At 41.8% G+C, this 17,047-nt stretch overlaps 2 protein-coding genes across 5 annotated transcripts; one reads left to right on the top strand and one right to left on the bottom strand.

Annotated features, from left to right (window-relative positions):
• Positions 1–207: 207 nt before the first annotated feature.
• On the bottom strand, positions 208–3,526 carry LOC6737390 (sodium-dependent nutrient amino acid transporter 1). Its single transcript, XM_016171176.3, has 6 exons — positions 3,175–3,526; positions 2,652–2,726; positions 2,198–2,525; positions 947–2,011; positions 705–881; positions 208–639 (listed from the first exon to the last, which is right to left on the bottom strand). The coding sequence occupies exons 2-6, from the start codon at positions 2,712–2,714 to the stop codon at positions 383–385; spliced, it is 1,890 nt and encodes a 629-aa protein (XP_016031140.1). The 5' UTR covers positions 2,715–2,726; positions 3,175–3,526; the 3' UTR covers positions 208–382.
• Positions 3,527–6,524: 2,998 nt separating this feature from the next.
• On the top strand, positions 6,525–12,455 carry LOC27208474 (proton-associated sugar transporter A). Of its 4 annotated transcripts, none has more exons than XM_039293197.2 (4): positions 6,525–7,434; positions 9,955–11,372; positions 11,742–11,916; positions 11,976–12,455. In XM_039293197.2, the coding sequence occupies exons 2-4, from the start codon at positions 9,970–9,972 to the stop codon at positions 12,195–12,197; spliced, it is 1,800 nt and encodes a 599-aa protein (XP_039149131.1). In that variant the 5' UTR covers positions 6,525–7,434; positions 9,955–9,969; the 3' UTR covers positions 12,198–12,455. The 4 variants fall into 4 exon arrangements, with proteins under 4 accessions (XP_039149131.1, XP_039149129.1, XP_039149132.1 ...); XM_039293195.2 differs by having other exon boundaries at positions 9,951–11,372; XM_039293198.2 differs by lacking the exon at positions 6,525–7,434 and adding an exon at positions 8,822–9,138.
• The last annotated feature ends 4,592 nt before the right edge of the window (positions 12,456–17,047 follow it).

Raw genomic sequence — 17,047 nt, 5'->3', positions numbered from 1 at the left:
CGACGAGTGATGGGGCTGCCTTGCTAATTGTTAGTTTTAAATATTGAACATTTCTCAGATAAAGTTGTCTTACCTTCGGCCGGTCGAAGCAATTTGTTGCCGTCTGGCCAAGAGAAAAAACTAAACAACTGACATCTGCAAAAATGAAAAACCCAAACTTCAAACTGCCAGCAATTGGAGTTGCTTTGGAGTAAACTTTCGACTTAATTGATTTTTGTTTGATTTCATTTCGTATAAATGAAAATAGGAAAGTGTATATAAAATATATTAAGTACAACTAAACATGTGCCAAGCAATTTTCTAAGCGGTATTAAATAAAAAACAAGCAAAGCTTTTAAGGCGACATAAAAATAAAATAAAAGTAAGTTTATACCACTTTGGTTTAACCGAAAATGCGATCTCCAGCTGTGTAGCAAACACAACGGCGATTAACATTTTTGGCATTTTCCTCATCCTTGTTTCGCAAAAACATTTGGTAATCCATCAGCTTTTTAGGATCCGAAGGCCCCCAATCGGAATGCGGCTTAATGGAATTGTTAATGCGGCTCTTCAAAGATCCTTTTGGCTGCTTGAAGTTCGCATAAAATGCCCAGTAGAACAGCTGGCCAATAATACAGCCCGAAACACACCAACCAACAACTGTAATTAAAATATTAGTAATATAATATTTAACACAATTTATACTTCTTTATAATATTGCTCACCTCTATATACCAATGGAAACTCCTGACCATTATAGCTGAGCGGACGCATGGTAAGCAAGCTGTACACCAGGATGACCAGCATAACCAAAGGAGTAACAATGGACCAGCAGATCCGGTAGTAATTTGATGTCTTGATGTTCAGCATGTATTCAGCATCTTGGCAGAGACGTTTGGTGCCTTTCGAGAGATAAACCGTATCATATATTAAATCTAATGTCCAAAAATTAATATTTAATGCTTACCATAGATCCAGCCCACGGCGATGAGCTCAAAGATGGCCGAGACCAGGGAGACAAAGGTGACGCCGTGAAAGTCCATAAGCGTGATGATATGTTGACCTCCGGGAGTGATGTAAATCAATCCCACCAGAAATCCTATCACCGAAAGGCTGACCACTATTATCCACAGCTTGACGTTCACGAACTGATCTTTGAGCACGGTCATAATGCAGCTGACCATGCCCACATTGCTACCAACGCCCAGCATGAAGAGCATGGCGAAGAAGAGCAGCGAAAACACTTGAGGAAACATTTTGAACTTGGCAATGGCATCCGGATAGGAGATGAAGGCCAATCCAGGACCTGCCTTCACCACACTGGCAATGTCCTTGGTGCCCGATTCATGCGCCAGGTTTCCCAGGATTCCAAAGATAATCACACCCGAGAGCAGTGAGGTGAATGTGTCCAGGGTGGTTACTATATTGGCATCCCGGTAAACATTGTGACCAAAACGGTTGTACGAGGAGTACATGATGATCACACCGAAGCAGACGGCCAGGGAGAAGAACACCTGGGTGACGGCATTGTACCACACCTGCGGCTCCAAAAGTTTCTCCCACTGGGGAGTCAGAAAGTACATTACTCCGTCGTAGGCTCCTGGTAAAGTGAGTGCTCTCACGAGGAGGATAAACATTACAACGTACGGAAAGAGGGCCAGGACGTAGGCTGCCTTTCCTGAACTCTTCACTCCCCGAATGATGATTAGTGTTACGGTTAGCCAGGAAATGCCCAGCATTAAGGCCAAACTACCACTGGGATATCCGATGCCCTCCTCCAGGGAATCCGTTTCGTTCAGCACGATGCGTTGCAAGTAGAGTTGCGTGGAAGAGCTGAAGTTACGCGACAGTTGGCCCTGAAGGGGCTGTCCCCCAGATGCACTCACGCACCCGTCACCCCACTCCTCGCGACAGAAGCTCCAGGGCAACTCCGATGCGAAGGAATCGAAAAAGTATCGCAGAGTTAAGGCCATCACCGAGGCATAATACGTGGCCAAAACACCTAGGGCCAACAGCTGAGCATAGCCCACACCTGGTAAATAAAAAAATACAAGAAAAGGAATTAGTTTCTTAATCAATCAACTGGTCATAAACAGTGACATGCCATTCTCGACCATTATAATTAGACGAATTATGTATTGTTAAAGAAACAAAGTTTCTAAACACCAAATATTTCTGTGTATATCCTAACAGAATAAAGGTGCCTCCATCTTCTTACCTCTCATGAGGGGCGCAAAGTCAAAGACCTGCACGATGCCGCGACTGGAGAACTGTCCCAGCAGCATCTCCATGTAGTAAATCGGCTTTCCTACCACAAATAGGACGACGAGGTACGGAATTAGGAATGCCCCTCCGCCGTTTTCCAGAGCCGTGAATGGAAACCGCCACACGTTGCCTAATCCCACGCTCAGGGCGATGCAGGACATCAGGAACTCCAGCGAACTGCCCCAGTTGTCGCGGGGCTTCCGATCCGCAGGGAGCTCAGACGATTCCAATGCCATGGGCAGCAAGGATGGCTTTAGCAGCGCCTCGCCACTGCCGGCACACTGGAAAAAACAATTACTCCGTTTCTAATTGAACATAACACTCGGAAAATAATGCAAATCAATAGCATGTTTATACTTCGGCCCTTAAAAATATTATCACGTTTTAAAGAAATCGTTGTAACTTACCCTGCTGGTCTCCAGTTTCGGCAGACCGCCGCTCACTAGGATCTCCGTTTTCAAATCTTTCATCGTAATGCGTTGCTAGAAATAAGATAGGGCAACAATTTAGATACAAGTTGCAAAAAATTGCCAGACGCTCCTCGAATTCAAATTGACGCCTTCGGCGCTCCGAATTATTGAAATCTAATACGCTGAATTGCAGGACTGCGGCACGAGCCGCGTCGTTTGGAGTACAGGGAATGTCACTAAAGAGAACGACACTCAAATATCAAAAGTGTTTACAATTTACATAGAAAGGACTGAAAAAAGCACCTCACCGTAAATTAGACACCAAATCGGTCTTATTTTATAACTTAATCTAAAACTTATAATCAAAGAGTTCAGGTTGTCCAAGGGCCCCTGTAGTTTATCAGTTTTCCAGCTGATGCAATCGCATATTACGATTTCAGCAAACCGTATATTAATGTTTATCCAGCGGCAATTGAAGGGGCAATTGTTTGCCAAGGCACAAATAATATAATATTAAAACCTTTTAAGTATTTCTTGACGTGAATGAGGTAGATGTGATTTTGCAGAATGTTATCAACCGGCACCATGGACACAAAACACACTTTCTGAACTCGCAAACAACGAATACGAAAAACACACACTTTAAAAACAAGCAATCAATTTTGGCTGAAACTTTGTAATTTTCAACTGTTTCACGCGAAATAAAATCACAGCAACCCAAATCCACCGATCGAGAACCGTTCCATCAACATTTCCCTTTCGAACTTGTGTTTATCTAGGTTTGTTTATTCCCCTCTTCTATTTGGGCGTCTGCTGTCTTTCCTTTCCTGGGACACAAGACTCTGAAGCAAAGTGGAGAGCTGCGACCGGCTTTTATAGAGCCTCCGCACTCAAAACCCAGGGTTTTGCTCAAGAGAGACTTATTGGTGGGTCTTCAATCGGCCGTTCAATTTAATTGATTGAAGTCCGAAGCGGATTTGGGCGGTCTGGATACTTTGATTTGTGCGTTCGGAATGCTTAATTAAAATTCATTTTTGGCAATGTTTGCTTTAAAGGGAATTTCACTGGGAGCTTTACCTACAAGCAAAGGTTCAAGGCCCACGAATTAAAATGTCTGTCAATTTGAGCATAATTGATTCCAAATAAATCATATATCAAACACAGAAAAATTCCTATAGGAAATTTAAAAATATGTTGCCTACTTTTGGGCATTTTTCAAGCAAACTCAAAAGCTGACTGCTATAACAGAAGTGATAGGTAAACGAGTTGTATACCTATCAGCTTTGTGTAGACCAAAAAATTTAACGGATTTCTGCAGTTCAAAAAACTGATATAATCTCAATTAATTTATTTACTTCCAAGCCAAGTGATGAGGTTCCGCGCTTATCAAACGCTTCAACTCTTTATTTATGCGCATCCGTTGCTGTGTACTCTCCTTAGGCCAAATATAAGCAAAACAATAAGATTTATGGAGATAAGAGAACAAACGAGAAGTTTTGCTCGGTCTTATCGAAGATCCAGTCGCAATGATAACCTTGCAAACAATGACGGTCTCCGCGCTATCAAATTGGCACGACTTTCTGCAGCACCTATCGCAAATGGAAGCAGTTCATCCAAAATATTGCTCCCATAAAGCCATATATGACCCATTATTGTCATATCTCAAAAACACTTTTTACTGCGGCTATTCAAACGTGAATATGATTGCAAACATATCAATAAAAAATGTTCATTCATTTCTAGCTTATATAGCAATAAATAGATTTAAATACAAATGGTTTTCAAAAATGTAGGTATGTACTTATTTTTACCAACTGTTTGTGTAAGATAGTGATAAAAATCACATGAGCCCTTTTTTTTCCATAAATAATGTAAAACAAATAAAAGCTTTTTTTAGGTGTTACATTTATTAAATATTTGAACAATGCCACATTTACTAGGAGACTCAGTTGCGTTAGACCCCTTTTTTCTGTGTGCACCTAATGAGACTAGGAGTTAGCTAAGTCAATGACCCAAAACCACTGTGACACCACTCAGTGGTTTTGATAAACGCACCGCCCGACTAGGCTTAACCACTATTTTTTTTACATAATTCGCTTCGCTTTATTTGATGCCACACACACGCTTCAATTGGAGATCTTGTCGCTGGCAAAAGTCGCGGGTTTCCGCTAATAGTTCCTGTCAACGAGTCATCAAGCATATATATACATATATACCAAACTAATGCAAACATAACCCTCGAAATCTGAGAATACGAATCTGAACAATACAGCTGGCGCAAAAAGTGAGGCAGCGGTGGGGGAAAAAGTTGCCCGTCATTCTTGGGGGAATATTTTAGCATCTTGATGAGGCCGAAATGAGATGGAAAGTTTGTCATAAACGGTAGTCAAAACACGAACAAATACTATCGTGTTATACGTAAATAGCAGTTTTGTGGCTGATATTGCCATTTCAAGGCATCCAAATGTATAATTTGACTCAGAATATGTTTATTGTCTGGCAACAAGATATGGCAAACAAAACTTGTACCATTCCATCGTTAAGTAGATTCTAAACGGTTGTTAAAATAATATAAAATCCGAGGTGAGATACTGGAGCTGTTACTACATCGTAATGATTCTTGCAAGTGCTTCATAACAATAATCTCCTTTGGATGTGCAATAATGAGGCTTCTGAAAAAGACTCCCACCTTGAAGAAAATTATAGCTAAAATCTGCAGTAGAACGCATTTTCAATGCCACATCTATGGGTTCGATAAATGACTATTAAAAGATTTTATTGCCAATTAATTATAGTCACTTGACTAATTCGCCTTTCGAGTGTTTCAGACTGCTGAGATTTGATAACCGTGCGTCCACACCCCGTCTGTGATAACGTGAAGAGCTAAATAAATAAACCGATGAACAAACACTCGAAATCAAGTGGAATTTCCCAGTCTATGCGGCCAGTGTAATCTAGGATTTCAATCCACCCTCGGAAAATCACTCGAGAATCACTGTGCATATTACTACATCCATGAATGCCTATGCTTTGAAACCTGTCGCCTGTGAAACAAGTTTCATGTGTGTTCACTGTCGTTCCCGGTGGCCAGAAATTCAGGTGAGCAAGAGTGTTCCACTTAGGTGCTCAGAATCCACAGGCACCTGCAGCAGGGCTAGATCAAATCTTCAGCTAGGTTCGCTCAAGAACCAGGAACTGTGCTAATGCTAATTATTAATTAACATAATTACACACAGATTGTGCTATGTCGTCAGACAAAATGCATTGCGAATGAGCTGAAGCGAGACAACAAAAAAAAACACACCTAATGTCAACATCAATATTTATTGCTAGATTTGTGTGCAGAGAAAAAAATGCAGACCATTTAATATCTAATTATTATAATAACTAGTACATGTTTATTCATTAGGCAACACTCAGCTAAAGTTTTATCAGCATGCAAAAGAATCTTAGAACACTCGCATAAATTAACAGAAAATAATCAAATTGAAAAATAATAAGATAAACTAAATATAAAGATAAAATAAATAATATCTACTAGTATATGATCAAAAAGATATTTGAATATTAATATAATGAGACTAGAAACTCTTGAAAGAGATATATCACGAAAAGTCGAGAAAGGTTCTTGCTGCATATTGATAACTTGCCATGGAATAGTACTTATCTTTTCTCTCTGTGTGTCCACTACTCCTAAGACAAAGAAAGGAAAGGCCCGACCGGACCCGATACGATAAGACGCCGATCGGAGGGAGAGTGAATATGCCCCGCGCGATATGGAGGCCCGATCCGATGAAGAGTACTCTGGGATGCGAGAGAGAGGCAGAGCTATGGGAGCCCCAGCTGCCGTCACATATGCCGTATAAATTGGTGCGTCCAGAGGGTCCACCATTCAGTCGCAGAGCGAACCAGAGCAGACCAAGATCATCTCGAGCAGTAGTCCGAAGGCGATTTGGCCATCCAAAAATAGACCAAAGTCATCGAAAGTTGAGGCACTCCGCAAACAAAAAGTTCTGCAAAAAATAGAACATAAATTTTCCATTTCGTGCGTATCGATTCGAGGGACATAATTCGGAACTGCGCAGTTTGCCGGGAAATTGCGAGGAAAACTCTTCTTTCATGTCTTGCCAAAATCTTCGCAGCGTTCAGGCCAAAGGAGTAAACAGCTGCCGCGCTCGACAAGCGGCAATGTCAGCAGTTTAACAAGAAAGTAAAAATCATACAACCAAACGAATAACAAATCCATCGGGCAAATATAGTAGATATATCATTGAAATTAATAATAATAATAATTCGCCAAAGTGCAAGTGAAACGAGAGCGACAGAGAAGAGTGCGGAACAACTTTCCGCAGGAAAACAAAAACAGGAGGACCGAGACTGGGGTGCAAAAATTGATTTCGTTAGCCTTTTGCCAGCACCAATTGCATGGGTAAAGTTATGAGAGTGAATTCATTACCGCCGCCCGCCCACAACTGCCACGCCCACGCCCGCTCCAAGCAACAACAGCAGAAACAATTGAAATTGAAGAAAATCGAAATATATTTTATGTTCAACAATTTGTGCAAGCGAAAAACTTTAACGGAGTATAATTTATTGACACTAAAACGGGATAGTGAGTGAAGCAAAGCGCTAAAACAGTGACAGTGATCGTTAAAATTTTAATCAACATAAAACATAAGAAGAAAAATTAGTCACATTTCGTAGCAAAAATAAATAGTTAGAAGAACGATTTTGCGAGGAGCGTGGGCTGTCAGCAGATCAAGGATTGCCACACATACAGGTGAGTTTGAGCTACTAGATTATTTATAATAGTTAGCGTAATTATATGAATTTATTTGACTTTTATGGTTCTTTGATTTGAGTTAGGTCTACTAAAAACTAGGTTGTATACTAGAACTCTGCAATTAACACTTTTTATGCAAGTAATACCTTTTATGAAGGTAATTTGTTTTTTTTTTTTAATTATATACTAGAAACTTTAAACTCCAGTTTATATTGGCCTACCTAATAACTTAAAGTACTTACAGACTCACTTTCAGGTACTTTTTGCAATTAACAATCAAATTACCCCAGAAAGATGAGTGTATCGAATTTCTTAAATACTTTATAATCGAATATAAGACGTCAATAATTAAATTGACGTATCCACAATTTCCTGAAAATAAAATAAATTTCGTTAGAATTTTCTCCCATAATTAAGGGAGCCATAATAAAATAATAGCACGGTTCATGCCTGTTCACAATAAGAGGATCAATTACGCCTCAATTGTTGGTTAAATAAACTGCCTATGTGCTGAAAGCAACCTATCTACAACTATATGTATCTACATATTTACATATATGTATATCAACAGCACAGCACCGGGTTCACACCCCCACAATAAAGTAATATGCACTTTAAGCAGCAGCAGTTTAATAATCATGTTAATTACAAAACGGTTTAATCGCCATGGAGCCAGCAACAATGGAATTCATCCGATTATTTCGCCGAAGACGTGTGAATTTAACATTGTGATATTTTGCTAACGGATTCAGCTATCTGAATGTTAACTATTTCCTCAATAACTCCCCGATATGACCTTGACCCCTTTATATGGATTTCTTCGAATGATTCACTCAGGCCCCGAAGAGTTGTCAACTGCGGAATGCTTATCAGGTGACTTCCTAATCGTAACAGGCAATTAAAGCCACCGGCTACTTAATTAATGCCCAAAGCTCATCATTTTGTTGCTATTTTGTTTATTTAAACATTTATTGACCTAGTCTGCGGCGATTTAATTACCAGCCGCCGTTTTCGTTTATTTTTTTTTCCGAGAATATTTATACATATTTAAGTGCAAAAAGCGTCGGTCATCTAACCGGTGGCCCATTGGATTTGAAATTCCTGGAGAAACTGAGAGTAGTACAGTACTGTATCCACACCCGCATGACCTGCAACTTGTCTCAATTACCACGAAAATGTGACAATGTGAATGACACTCGAGCCGGCGGCGTGCAAATTAGATGTTTTGTATTTTAAATTTATTCGAGCTTTTATTATGATTTTATTATTCTTGTTGTTAGTGCTCACGTATGGAGCAGATAGGTTTTGGTCAATGGCTCAGAGGCAGCGCTCGCCAGCCCAGACTATGTGATTAAAGATAGAGAAACCCGGAGACTCGCAGATTCGAAGACCCAGACTCAGTTGCGATTTGGACACGCGACGTTTTGGTTGTAGAAAAGTTTTGGTGCCGCCTCGTCAAAAGCCGTTTAAAGATCACCCGCAAAGATACAATTGAACCCAATATAAACCGCTGATCCGTCAATTTGCAAACGTGTTCGCCTGCAATAGTTCGAAAATGTGGCTAATTGTCAAGTTCAAGCAAAAGAGAAATTGAGTGAAAGATACTTGCAAAGTGTGATAATAGCTGAAATACTAAAAACCAAGAAGAGTGATTAAATAGTTTAAATACAATATAGTGATATTAGGCAATTAGGAAATTAAGTAAGTTTATAACTTTATTCCGCAAAATTTGATACTAACCCACATAGTATCGAATTGAATTCCAAACAATGCTCTCAATCTACAATCTTTCGCAGAAAGTGTCTTTTATTTATGTATTCCGATTACACGTCTAGGTTTGTGAACCCATTTCGGGGCTTACACTCGACTTCGATTTCGATCCCGCTAACCAGATAAGCCTTCGGAGTGGACAATTCACTCTCGTTTGTCTTTCGCTGTGATTGAATTTGTTTGTAAACAAAAAGCCGTCGTTCAGGGTTCGCACTCTATAGGCAGTGACACAAATTGCGAGCCGCAGTGCAATTGAATTGGAATTGAAATTCATATTCATTTTCATTTTCATATTTATATTTCGCCACTGCCCCGTGGCCGCGCAGCTCAATTAATCAGAGATCTTTGACGCTTCTTCGACGTGCCGCACCAGATCCAGATGTTTCTACTTTAATCGGTTCAATGTCTCTGTTCTCGGGGTGCGATGGCAAACGGCACGATCGTCGTTTGGTAATTAAAGATTGAGATAGGGAAATTAAGCCCAGATGTGACCTAATCGATTAATGTGTGGCTGCACCCCGGCAGTGGAAAATTTTTGCCAAGTCGGCAACATCTTACGATTTCTTAGAATTCAAATTGAAAAGATTTTATTTCCATAATGTTACAGATGTATCCCGGCTTAGATTTATATAATCTATCCATATTTTTTGTTCCGGCTTAGATCTATAATTTTTAGCATGCTTCCATCTGTAATTTCCATTATAACTTAATATATATTTTACCTATATTTCTCCTTCTTACAGTCAGTAAGACCGGATCAAAATGGTTGGAGTTACTGCCGACGCCTCGCAGGCGAATCAGCTGTCCTCGGTCCGGAACCCGATGATCAAGTACATGCTGAAGACCCGGGAGAATCATGCTCGGGAACAGGATCGCGACTACTCGCATGTCTTTCGCCGGAAGACGCGTTTCGAGATGTTTCGCTTGTCCGCCATCGCCATGGCCATTGAGTTTGCCTACGCGGCGGAGACGAGTTTCGTCTCTCCGATTCTCCTGCAGATCGGTGTGGATCACAAACACATGTCCATGACCTGGGGACTGTCGCCGTTGATTGGATTCTTTATGTCCCCGCTGCTGGGAAGTATTAGCGATCGCTGCAAACTTCGTTGGGGTCGCCGACGTCCAATTATCTCGATTCTATCGTTTGGCATTATGTGCGGTTTGATTCTGGTGCCATATGGCAAGGATCTGGGTCTGTTGCTTGGCGATGCCGGATATACTTATGCAGAGTCAGCCTTGAATTTCACATCTTCGTCGGCGGGATCGGTGGCTGCTTTGGTCTCGGGTGAAGCGCCGACAGGACCTTCTGCATCCGACTTTAAGTTCGCCGTGATCCTTACGATTTTGGGCATGGTCCTATTGGATTTCGATGCGGATACCTGCCAGACACCTGCTCGCACTTATTTACTGGATATGTGTGTGCCAGAGGAGCAGCCGAAAGCCATGACCATGTTTGCGCTCTTCGCGGGATTCGGCGGCACAATTGGGTATGCCATTGGAGGAGTAGATTGGGAGACAACGCACATTGGTAGCTTCATGGGTGGCAATATACCCACTGTGTTCACCCTGGTCACCATCATATTCGCGGTGTGCTATCTGATCACGGTGACCACATTCCGTGAAATTCCACTGCCCTTAATCGAGCAGGATGAGCTGCTGCGACCGCTGTCCGAACAGGCCATCAAGAAGGAGTTGAAAAAGAAGAACAATACCATTTACTATATCCAAGAAACCACCCAGCTGGAGCTCCAGATGGCCAGTGATGATCCCAAGCGATTGGAGGCACTGCAAGGCAGCTATCAGAATGGCTACTCACCGGCTGTGGAGAAGCAAAGGAAATCCCAGGATTTGGAGACACAGTCGGATTACGATGCTCCCGTCTCCCTGAAGGCCTATCTCAAGAGCATCTTCATCATGCCCTACTCCATGCGCATGCTGGCCCTCACCAATCTCTTCTGCTGGATGGGCCACGTCACCTATTGCCTCTACTTCACGGACTTTGTGGGCGAGGCAGTTTTCCACGGTGATCCCACGGCTGCTCCCAACTCGGAAGCTGCTCTCAACTACGAGGCAGGGGTGCGATTTGGCTGCTGGGGAATGTCCATATACGCATTTTCCTGCTCCATTTACTCGCTGTCGGTGACCAAGTTAATGAAGTGGTTCGGGTAAGTCTGCACACTTTAATAATGCCATCGAAATTTGTTTAATTTGTGTAAACATTATTTTTCTTGCTTTGGTCAACAAATTTATTATAAAGACAAATTCAGATCTTGGTATTAAATACATAACTCATGAGGTTTTTCATTGACTGTTGGCAAACAGTGGACGTACTTCTAGTTGCAATATGTAAAGTTTACTTTTTAAATTCTTAAAGACGGTAGCTTTGATTAACCATGAGCCATAATATGTTGACATATGCTTCGAAATCGAGTATAGATAAGAAATCCAAATGTATTGAATATTTTTGAATTTTTCTAATGGATTCTTATGGAGTTAATTTACATATTAACCGTGATTATCTCGCTTTATTTTAGAACCAAGGCGGTCTACATTAGTGGAATGATTTACTATGGTATTGGAATGCTTGTCCTGGGCTTGTGGCCAACTAAATGGGGAGTCTTGGTGTTCAGCACGTCAGCAGGTATTCTGTATGGAACCATATTTACGGTGCCTTTCATATTGGTGGCTAGATATCATGCCAAAAATTGTGTAAGTATACCGAAAGACCTTTAAAATTCAAATTTTTAATCAAAATATGTTAATTTCAGTTCTGTATTAAGAATGGAGAGACAGTGCCATTGAAGCAGGCTCGTGGATTGGGCACTGATGTGGCCATTATCAGCAGCATGGTGTTTATTGCCCAGTTGATTGTATCCCTTTCCGTGGGTCCTTTGGTATCCTGGATGGACACAACTTGTGCCGTGCTCTACGCCTCGACGTTTCTGTCCTTTTTGGCGGCCATTGCTGCCATGTTTGTGTTATATGTCTAGGAATCTAAGGATATAGCGAACAAGTGTCCAATATGAACACGAATGTTACATGATTTTACGTAGCGTAAATGTATCTAGTTGAGTATCTTTGCCTACTTTCTGGCAGTATCTGCGACTGCACTCACAATGTTGTGGCATACTTTAAGGATGAAGCGTATATTGTACTTGTATTCATTTAACATTTAATTTTTTTTTATAAACTGCATGAATTATATAAATTTTAAATTAGTGAAATACATTTATTTCTACCCCAAATGACCCCTTCTTGGCTTAAGAAAATTTATATCTTTCAGCAAAACAATGAGCTTGAGGGCGGATATTAGTTTTTACGCTCGTGCGTGGCATTCAAATGCAATTTTTAATTTCCTCAAGTGCACTTTTTTCCCAGATGCTGCCAATTTCCTTAGCAGCTGCACATGCCACGCCCCTCACCACCCCGCCCTGCCCCGGGGCTTTCTTGTAAGTGTCAGAGACACATTTCCGTTGTCGCCTGAGTGATAAATAGCATTTAATAATTTTCCGTGCGCACATTTCAGGTCCTCTACTACGAATAAAGCAATTAAATTCTCCTTTCTTGGCGGTGCCTCGTATTCCGAGTGGAGGTGAAGGTGGTCGAAAAGGCTATGAAAGCATAAACAATAATTGAGGAATAAGAAAAAAGGAGGTATATGGCTCATTGAGTGACGAGAGCATAAGTTGTGGGTCGGGTCGTAAAGGTAGGTGTCTTAATAAAACTAAAGGAAATGCGGCAAAGCTCACATGCAGAAACAATCGCAATAGAAAAGACATGAACAGAGCAAATGAGCGACAAAAAGTGAAGTTCTCGTCAAATTGAAAATAAACTCTTTACGACAAGTTGAGAGCACTAGCACTAGCGTATAAGTATCGGCTTTAAAAACTTTGACAATCAGCATCAGTGTGGGTCGGATGGTGCAAATCGGGAGTCACAACACGGCGTATGCGTAACGTGAGATCCTGTGAGCACGCCTCGTTTCAGTTTTCCCCCACTCGTAGTCCTCTCGCACTTAAGAGCAAACAAATTGAGTTTATCGGCGGCTACAAATCTACAGGAAGCTCACAATCATCCATCATAAGACCCAAGCCAAGGGCCATCCCTTCCACCAGCCCCGAGACTCGTCCTAAAAAATATTTACATTTGTCTTGAGCTCATTTCGAAATCCGAGCGAGCAATCGCTAGGGGTTTGCCAGCAAATCAACAAGCCACGTTAGTAGTGTCTTCGTTTTCTGGCCCCGTGTGTATGTACTTATGCAATAAACCAAAAGCCGTCGCAAATCAACAAAGGTAAATTCATTTCAGATTTGATTTGGGGGCCCCTGAAAAGGGAAACACGTGCACCATTTATCCATCCCCCATCCCATCCACCAAAATCTCCATCTCCTTGACGCTGACGATCTGTGACGTAAGACCGCCATCTCAGGCGTGCCGGAAGTGCAGCTCCCCCTCCCAGGAAGCAATTCACCCGGATTCCAGCCAAAAGTGCCGGGCCAAAGCATATGCATTAGCATTGTTTACCTGCTGCGCACGAGGATTGCCGATGAAATGGGATGCTCTGCTGCTGACAAGCGTACAGGATATTGCGGCGGCGCTACCAACACTTAAGCGAAATTCGGCGACATTATACATCAATCTTAATAATTTAAAGGTGAAAAAAGAAAAGGTTGTGCCATAAAAAATATTATGAGGCAAAAACAAACAATATGATTCTTATTGTCTCATATTATTATATTTTTTAAATATGCCATTTCTAGCAATAACATCTGTCACATGATTTTCTGAGTGAAACTTGTAACTATTGCCTTGACATTTGTGGTCACAAGTCAGCGGATTCTGGACGGGAAGTTGTTGAGATATTTATTGCTTTGCTCGAACAGCGGTGGATCAGCAGTTCACCAACCTCCAGATGGGCAGCTATCACTATTTATTGGGATCTGGGATCGGGCAAGCGTTAAGACCGCTTCCGTGGAGCTTCAGTCAACACGCTTGACACCTTTTGGCCCCGAAACGCTTTCAGTCATAATTTATATGCAAATTATTTTGGTATAATTTTTTTCCACCAGAGACGCTTAACTTTTAACTCTTTTGGCGATGCCCTTCTTTCCTCGATGTGGCTGCTTCTGCTGCCGGAAGGGAACCGCCATTTTATAAACATTTCACAGAAATAAAAATGGCAGTCCAAGCAGATGAAGAAGAAGCTGGTGTAGGGGGGTGTAACATAAAATGCCAGAGAAGGGTGCAAAAAATAAATGGTTTAAGGGTTTCCGCTTCTTCTCCCCCCACCCACCAAGTGATGGCATGTCAAGTCGGGCGACATGTGCAATAAAAGGGAAATAATATGCAAATGCAATTATAAGCAACTGGCTGCGATATGAGCAAGACATCCGCATCAGCAACCCCCCTCCGCATCCGCATCCGCGTTGCCGACAAGTGAAGCTGACGCGGATGTTGGAGCGACGTCGCCTGCCAAGCACAAAAAACCGCAAAAAGTTTTGCATTTTTTTCAGTTTGGGGCGCACTTTCAGTTAACTTAATTTTCATAGCATAAACAGGCTGTATAAAAACTGCTCGAGAGTAATTTGATTGGAATTTGAATATATGAATTTGCATTGTATTGTTGGATAAACAAATGCGGGCGCTGCTGCGGATGTGGAGGACGTCGATTAATCCTTGTAACAATTACATTTTTAAATTGCAAGTTGCAGAAGCAATATAATGCTTCGATAAACTTTTGCCTGGCAAATCAGAGAAACTAACACGAGCCATAAATTAAGAAGGCGACAGTGTCGCCCGTTCAAGCATTTCCAGTTTTGTGTGGCCCGGTTGATGTGAAACTTTTGCTGACCCAAAAGCCGGACGTGGCCCCAACCAGTACTAGGTCCAGGACTCGTTTCAGGACCAGAAGCAGGACTTTCGCCCGGCTGTCTGCCAGCCGGCCTGATACATGAAATGTAATAAATTTCGTTATCTATGCATTATTTATGTCGTAATTTGGTATTTTAGCCCCAAAACAGAAAAATGAAAAGCGTCGAGCCATGGCTGGCAGGACATCCAGCAGCTCCAGCGCCAGGACAGCCCTGGCATCGGGTCAACATTACACATTTTCACTGGGCGAGTGTGCCAGTGTGTGTGCGAGTGTGTGAAGACGCATAAATTACACTTGCAGCCTGCCGCACTTGTGATGTGTGCAAAATATATTTTAAATGAAATTTTTCGCCACGTCCAATGAAATTTGTCCAACTCACCCTGTGTCCTGTGGCTAAGCGCTGCTAAATTGGCCTGACCACCATTGCTCATTGCCCACCCGGAAAAAAAGCCGCTTCAATCAACTTTACGAGTATACACAAAATCTTAATATGCCAGCAACTTCAAAAGGTTAAATTTCACAACATGTTCGGCAAAAATCATGCACAGCCACGGAAATAGGGGAATAAATTAAATTGTATTTGATCCAAAATTAAAATTTATTCAAAGCGCCATCAATCTGCATAAACATTACTCGGAATTTCAAAGGACGCAAAGTTTGTGCATCGATTTGGGGGAGCCAAAGGTTAGGTGAGCCACAATTAATTTGTTGTTTACACCAACGAGTTCTCTATTTACTTGTGTCCTTGGCCCAGTTGATGTCCATGGGCGAAGTCCATCTACGAGATGAGTGCACTTCCACATTGCCTGACATTTAGAAAGCCAATTGATTTTGGCACTTTCTTGGTATTGTTTATTTTACTTATTGAGTGTCTTAGATATGCATTTGCCACAAACACACCAGCCCACACTCACATATTCCCACGTTAAAAGGGGAGGGGTGTTTCTGAGTTGAGGGGGCAGCATAAGCCATGAGTTGGCCAAAAGGAAAAGACCAAGAAGCGGGAGAAGCTGAGGAGGCAGAACAGCTCACTCTGCATGTGAAAGCGGTGCGAGGAAAATTGCATGAAAATTTTATTGGAATTTCTAGATGTTTTATATGGCAACGCTCTTACATGACTGCCTGCCACCGCCTGAGCCTGAGCCTCAGCCTTATGGGCATGTGTCTACCAGCAGGGGCGTCTTTATATTATTTAAAAAGGCAAACTAGTTGATATTGGTGCACTGAAGATATGACTAAAATTATGACTAGATTTGTGCCTTAAGAAATAATTTTATATTTTATAATTACTATTGTAAACCCTTTAAGACACCCATTGTACCCACCACTGTTGGCTGCTGTGTCTGCCGTTGTCTTCTTTGCTGGAGGATGAGGGTGCTAGCAGGAGCTACTTGAATTTCGCCTCAGATGCACTTACGCAATGTTTTTCCAACATAAATTGCATTTTCTACTATTGTCAACGTGGCGTATGAATAACTTTTGCAAATAACAACAACACCAGCAGCAGCGTGGAAAGTCGCAGGGTGGAAAGTCGGTTATTGGAGCCACATCGGGCCCAAAGACATGCAATCGAAGTGCATAAACACTTGCTGTTGTGTGCGTGTGTGTGTGTGTTTGTGTATGGTGTGTGTGCGTTGTAATTTTAGTAAGTACATGATCTTTAAATATATGTATGTAGAACTTGGGTCTGTGGGAGCATCAAAAGGGCAGATTGCTGCTCCAGATGCAGCTGGAGATGCAGCTGCTCTTGGCCCTCTTACTCATTTTTTGCTCTTTGTTGGGGATTTTCTTTTCAGTTGGTAGCGCTGTGTTTGCCTGTGCCGAGAGTACTTCTCAAAATGCATTTAACTCACTTTGTCATAGCCCGTAAATTTGAAATGTCATGGCGACTGTCGACTGGCATACAACCTTGTGGCTTTCATATGACATGGCACACACGCCGGGAGAAGTAAGTCCAGTACTAGCTCC

Source organism: Drosophila simulans, chromosome 3L (assembly GCF_016746395.2).
Source record: "Drosophila simulans strain w501 chromosome 3L, Prin_Dsim_3.1, whole genome shotgun sequence".
Taxonomy (NCBI): Eukaryota; Metazoa; Arthropoda; class Insecta; order Diptera; family Drosophilidae; genus Drosophila; species Drosophila simulans.
Note: the sequence above shows the minus strand (reverse complement) of the source record. Positions and strands in the feature narration are given on the sequence as shown.

Excerpts from the sequence above, each read along its gene's own strand:
- LOC6737390 (XM_016171176.3), bottom strand. The coding sequence starts at position 2,714 with ATGAAAGATTTGAAAACGGAGATCCTAGTGAGCGGCGGTCTGCCGAAA. Across the intron at positions 2,012-2,197 it reads CTTTGCGCCCCTCATGAGAG|GTGTGGGCTATGCTCAGCTG; the intron begins GTAAGAAGATGG and ends TTTATTTACCAG. Across the intron at positions 640-704 it reads GTTTCCATTGGTATATAGAG|TTGTTGGTTGGTGTGTTTCG; the intron begins GTGAGCAATATT and ends TTTTAATTACAG.
- LOC27208474 (XM_039293197.2), top strand. The coding sequence starts at position 9,970 with ATGGTTGGAGTTACTGCCGACGCCTCGCAGGCGAATCAGCTGTCCTCG. Across the intron at positions 11,373-11,741 it reads AAGTTAATGAAGTGGTTCGG|AACCAAGGCGGTCTACATTA; the intron begins GTAAGTCTGCAC and ends GCTTTATTTTAG. Across the intron at positions 11,917-11,975 it reads GATATCATGCCAAAAATTGT|TTCTGTATTAAGAATGGAGA; the intron begins GTAAGTATACCG and ends TGTTAATTTCAG.